Source organism: Mauremys mutica, chromosome 1 (assembly GCF_020497125.1).
Source record: "Mauremys mutica isolate MM-2020 ecotype Southern chromosome 1, ASM2049712v1, whole genome shotgun sequence".
NCBI classification, from domain to species: Eukaryota; Metazoa; Chordata; order Testudines; family Geoemydidae; genus Mauremys; species Mauremys mutica.
In genome coordinates, this window is record NC_059072.1 from 152,034,297 (window position 1) to 152,040,296 (window position 6,000).

Here is a 6,000-nt window from a genome sequence, read left to right on the forward strand (position 1 = left end):
AACCAGCAGGAGGAAGACTGGGATGGTGGGGGACAAGAACTGAGAGCTCCTCCTCAAGGAACGAGCCCAGAGCCCAATCACCTGGGATACTGGGAATAAGGAGGCCTGTGGCCTGAGAAGTAGGAGGTCATGAGGGGGCATCTTCAGCTCTAACATCCAATTCCCCTCCCCTCACTCTCTCTCCCTCCTTCCTCCACCCCTCTGCAGTCCCACAGGCGGCAGCACAACAAAGACAAACCGTTCAAGTGCCACAATTGCCACCGCGCGTACACAGATGCTGCCTCGCTGGAAGTTCACCTGGCTACGCACACAGTGAAGCACGCCAAGGTCTATACCTGCTCCATCTGCAGCCGGGCCTACACCTCAGTGAGTATCGCTGAAGGCAGGGCAGGCATGGAAGTACTCCCCCCGTGGGCAGAGGTTTAGTCCTCATCCCCGAGGAGGTGCCGGGTGGGAGAGGTCTTGAGATCTGTCCCCAGTGGATCACTGATGCCTGCTTTCCCAGGAGCTCGCTCTCACCCTGATTCCTTCCCCCCCACAGGAGACGTACCTGATGAAGCACATGCGGAAACACAACATCCCTGACCCACAGCAGCAAGTGGCACAGGCTCAAGTTCAGGCCTCCCAACAGCAGCACTTCCAGCCGCAGGGTGGTGGGGCAGCGGGGGGCCCTTCTGGAGACACTAACCCCCCCAACCCTCCATCCCATTGCTCGTTTGACCTGACCCCTTACAAGACTTCAGAGCACCACAAGAACATCTGCCTCACTGTCAGCACCAGCACCATCCAGGTGGAGCATCTTTCCAGCTCCTAAGAGCGACTTTGACCTAGGGAGCAGAAAACCTCTCGTGCATAGCCTATGCCCAGGGGCAGTGCTTGTGCAATGGCCCCTCCTTGTGCAACAGCCTCTGGCCTCTCCTTGTGCAACAGCCTCTCCTGGCAGTGTACCCTGTTAATGGCAGCCCCTGGAGTGATAGCGTGTCTCCACAGGCATCTTATGCAACAGCCTGCTCCAAAGAGGGGATACTCTCACCTGCAAGAGCCCCTTTCCTGTGCTGGGAGACAGCTCCTCACACATGAGCCCCTGAGTTCACACACACAAGAAAGGCCTCATTTTTGCCTCCTGTATAATTTTAAAACGTGTCTTGAAGGCTGGTGGAGGGGGCACCCTCTGGGCCACACATGACGGGATGGGATGGAAAGAGGCTGTTTTTGTGCAGAGGGGCTTGAACGTATGCTGGCAGCAGGGCATTGACGGTTCTGACAAGGTTCACTGTGTGGGTTTTTTTTAGGATTTTCTAATGTGGCTAAAGGAAAACATTAATTCCCCTCTCCTACTTGTGGAAGTGAGGAGGGGTCAGTTCTCCAGCCCCAGGCTAGGATAATTCCCCTGTTCCCTGGGTGAAAGGGAGAACTCTTGGGGACAGGGGAGGTGATGCGTATTCCCTGGCTTTGACATTGCCTAAGCTGTTGGAGGATGTGGGAGGGCTGCAATTTCTCTTCTCCCCTACTGGAGAACACAGGCAGGGTCTGTGTCTGGTCCAGCTGCCCTGTCTGCCACCCAGCTGTAGGAGAGAGACCACCCCACAGAGATCCAGGGGAGTGGATCCCAGGTCACTGCTGGGCCTGCCCTTTGTGGATAATGCAATAGTAGCTCAGTCTCCATCTCCCCCCAAAAGAGTCTGCAGGCAGCATCAGGAAACCAAAAAAGCAGTGGGAGGATAAGAGACTGCCACAGTGCTCATTGCCCACCCCTCCCATGTCCCCTTCCCAGGAACGAGGGGCAGGGGTTCTGACCCTCACCCTTCCTCTGCTCAGTTCAGCAGTCTGGCTTCTGGTTCCCAAAGCAGGAGGCGAAACAGACCAGCCTCTTCAAAGAGGCAGGAAAAGGCTAATTCCTCCTGCTCGTGTCTCACCATGGGCATTCTTCCAGGCTCCCTCTTGCCAAGACGGGCTGGACTCACATGGTAATGGTGGCCTCTTTTAGAAACAGGACCAGCTGGATTCCCCAGAAGGTGGACAATTGAGGGAAGGGAACAGACACCCCAACAAGGAGAGACCAAACCAATGAGAAGGGGGAGCCGCCAAGAATAAACTGAAAGCCCCTTGAATTTATTAAAAAAAAATCTATTTCCTACCCCTGGCCCGCTCTGTTCTTGCTGTAACTGTTTCTATCTCTGTGTTTATAAAATGCATTATCCAGGCAAATTTTTATTTTCAATCTTTGTGTCTTCTCCCCCCCCCCCTTTCCTCTTTCTCTTTTTGTCTTTGAGTTATTTTCAACGTCCCCTTTTTTTGGTCCATATGGTTTCTGGATTATCATGTAATTATTTGTCTGGCTTTTAATTGGATCATGAAGGCTGGCTCAGAAGAAAGAGAACAAGGAAGTAAGAAAAAAATTATTTATTGATATTAAACCCAAAACCCCCAAGACCCCAAGCTTCTGTATAAACTACTGCGAGAGGGTGGGTGTTTTACAACATTGTATAGAAAGAAATTGGTGTAAAAGGCTTACTGGGGCACGGAGGTGCTGGTGTGAGCATGAACATCTTTCTGCCCCTATGCACAAGGTAAGCGAGCAAGAATTGTGTGTTCCTGCCTGTGTGCACCAGTGTATCTATGTGAGCAGCTGTATAAATGTGCATCTCTACTTTTGAGTGTGAACAGTTTTGACAGAGGAACATACTCCTCCCTCTGTGTGCTGGGCATGAGTGGGCTGGAGTTGTGAGCGTTATGTCCTTATGCTCCTATGCATGCATTGCTGCAAATGGCTGTGGGATTGTATCATCAAATTTTAGGCCAGAAGGGACCATTAGATCATCTGGTCTGATCTGTATATTGCAGACCATTACATTTAACCAGTTACCCCTCTGTGCAGCTCAATCACTTTTGTGTTTGGCTAAAGTCTATCTTCCAGAGAGGCATCCATGCTTGATTTGAAGAGGTAGAGAATCCACCACTTCCCTTGGTAGTTTGTTCCACTAGTTACCCTCACTGTTAAAAATTGTGCCTAAGTTCTAACTTAAATTAGTCTAGCGCCAGGCTCTAGCCAGCAGTTCTTGCTAGATTAAAGACCTCTTTAGTACCCAATATTTTCTCCCCATGAAGATACTTTGATACTGAAATCAAGTCACTTCTCAGTCTTCTGTCTGAGAAGATAAACAGATGGAGCTCTTTAAGTCTGTTACTGTAAAGTATTCTCCACAGCCCTGAAATCACTTTTGTGGCTCTTCTCTATGCTCTGTCCAGTTTCTCCACATCCTTGAAATATGGACTCCAAAACTGGATGCAGTATTCTGGTATCAGTCTGACTAATACCGTGTACAGGGGTAAAATTACCCTCTTACTTCTGCTCAGTACTCCCCTGTTTATATATCTAAGGATCTTATTGGTCCTTTTTGCATCACTGGGAGTTGCTTGTCTATTGTGACACCTAAATCCCTTTCAGTGCCCCTGCTTTCCAGAATACAGTCTGTAGGTGTGAGCAATCATTCCTTGTTCCTATATGTATAACTTTGCATTTGGGTGTATTAAAACACATTTTGTTTGAATGGGCCCAGTTTACTAAGCAATTCAGATTGCTCTGTAGAACTGCTCTGGCCTCATTCTGCCAATCTTTGTGTTATCAACAAATTGTGCAAACAGTGATTTTTATATTTCCAGATCACTGCTGAAAATCTGGCCTAGTAGCAATCCCTGTGGAACCCCTCTAGAAACACTTCTCTTCAATGATAATTTTCCACTGCCAACTATTTGAGATCTGTCAGCCAGTTTAACATGTGCTCTAGTGATATTATATAGTGCTATTTTTTAATCAGAATGTTCTTGTGCTGTACTAAGTCAAACACCTTACAAAAGTCTGTCTGATACATATATGCAGTTACCGTTTATGAACCAAAATTTTAATCACAACAAAGAATGAAATCAGATTTGCATGACAAGACCTGTTTTCCATGAAATCATCTTGACTGGCATTCATGATCTCTCCAACCTTTAATTCTTTATTAATAGAATCCTATTTTTAGTTTTTCTATTATTTTTCTTGGGATTGTTGTCAGGCTAACCATTCTATAGTTATTTGGGTCAATCCTGTGACATTACCCAGGGTACAGTCTGAACTGTTGAACAGCCGTCCCCCCTAAATTCTCCAACCTGGGATGCCTTTTATGCTGCTGTGAGAGCAACCACTCCTGGTCTGCTCTCTCACAGCCTCCAGCATGTAAATTACTTCGTTATACTGTATGAGTGCTATGGCCAGCCACTCATTAATACACGGCGAGGCAACACCAGCAAATTCTCAGTCCCAGACTTCCCCCAGAAATGTGTGTCTTGTACTGCCCAACCCTCTCCTGGACAACACAAGCTCATACAAAGTCTGTTATTTATTAATAGGAAATGATATGCACAAATCCTGTTATCTCAAATAGAGTTTCCCAAACACTTGAATCCAAGCACACTGGTTTAGATAAGACCATAAAACAAGTTTATTAACTACAGAAAGATTTTAAGTGATTACAAGTAATGAGGCATAAAAGTTAGACCTGGTTACAAAGAAATAAAAGGTAAAATACAACTAATACCCAATTTAACAAGCTAAGTGAATTGAAAGCAAAAGTCTCACCACATGCTTCAGCAGTCTTACTGGCTGACTTCCTCAGTACAAAGCAGTTTCTTTGTTTCTCAAGTGTTGCAGCTACTGTGGGTAGAGAGAAAGGGAGCATCTGTTCCTCATTCTGGTATCTTTTCCTATTCTTTGAGAATCATCTCGTGCTGGGGTTCAGGAGACAAGAAGTCTGTGGGGACTGGAACCTCCAGCTGTTCCTTTGCCAAGATGTTAATTTCTCACTTACACCCTTTTTCCTGCCAAAGAATGGCCACTCAACCAGGTGATAGTCCATTTGATTTCATTGACACCTGACTGAGGCATCAGTTTGCCTTTTGTCTCTGAGGAACTAGTTTGTACCTGCTTCCCCAGATTTGGAATGTCTTAACATTATACAGGCAGTGCTCAGACTTACGACACAATTGGTTCCTGATAATCTCATCTTAAGTTGAAAACGTCGTAACGCGAATTTCCCATAGGATCAATGTTGGATCAAGTGTCATAAAATTGAACCCGACATCTTAAAGTCGAAACACAATGACAATTTATAAACGTAAGTGCCATTTGTCGTAAATCAAATGTCATAAATTTGAGGACTGCCTGTACAGTAGAATCTTATAAATTGTTGCCAAACATATTTTGCCAGGACAGTAATGATCAGCAAATTATGAGTCTTTAAATGATACCTCACAGGACATACTTTGTACAAAATGTATCATAGTTTTGTAAAAGGGGTGAATATAAGGGTACAGACTGTCACACATCCCACTTCCCCTTCTTGAATATTGGCATGCCAATGTCATGCCAATCTTCTAGAATTTCCCTGGTATTCTGAGAGTTATTAAAATTAACCTTAATGGGCCAGAGATCTCAGCCAACCCTTTTAGGATTCTTACATGCAAATTATCCAGGCCTGCTGATCAAAAAATGTGTATCCCTTTTAGAGGATATTTAACATCCTCCTTAGTTATTAATGGATTGGAAAGTATTTTATCATCATTGTTACATCATCCTGCTTCTTTCCAAATACAGAACAGGAATATTTATTGAACATTTATCCTTTCCTGCATCATTAACAATTCTGTCATCTCCATTTAGTAATGGGCCCGTGCCATTGATTGGATTTCTTTTGTTCTTTGAGTGCTTGCTCATATCAATTCCAGTTAGGTGCGTGTGCGCGCCTTGTGCATGGATGTCGGAAACTTTTTCCCTAGCAGCTACCCGGTGGGCTGGCTGAGGAGCCCCTGGAGTGGCGCCGATATGGCACTCTATATAAGACCCTGTCAGCCCAACCCCCTTTCAGTTCTTCTTACCACCTGTGACGGTTCTTGGAACAGTGGGCTCTTGTTTATCAAGTGTTCTGCTAATTCCTAGCTTTCTCTTATCTTCATAGTTAC

General features: G+C 45.6%; 1 protein-coding gene across 12 annotated transcripts in view; it reads left to right on the plus strand.

Moving 5' to 3' along the window:
* Nucleotides 1-3,927, plus strand: part of ZNF384 (zinc finger protein 384) — a 37,955-nt gene extending 34,028 nt beyond the window's left edge. For all 12 annotated transcript variants that reach the window (XM_045000679.1, XM_045000678.1, XM_045000651.1 and 9 more), the window contains 2 exons: nt 208-366; nt 542-3,927. In XM_045000679.1, coding sequence (XP_044856614.1) covers nt 208-366; nt 542-814 — 432 coding nt within the window. In that variant the 3' untranslated portion in view covers nt 815-3,927. The remainder of the gene's footprint in view (nt 1-207; nt 367-541) is intronic.
* The last annotated feature ends 2,073 nt before the right edge of the window (nt 3,928-6,000 follow it).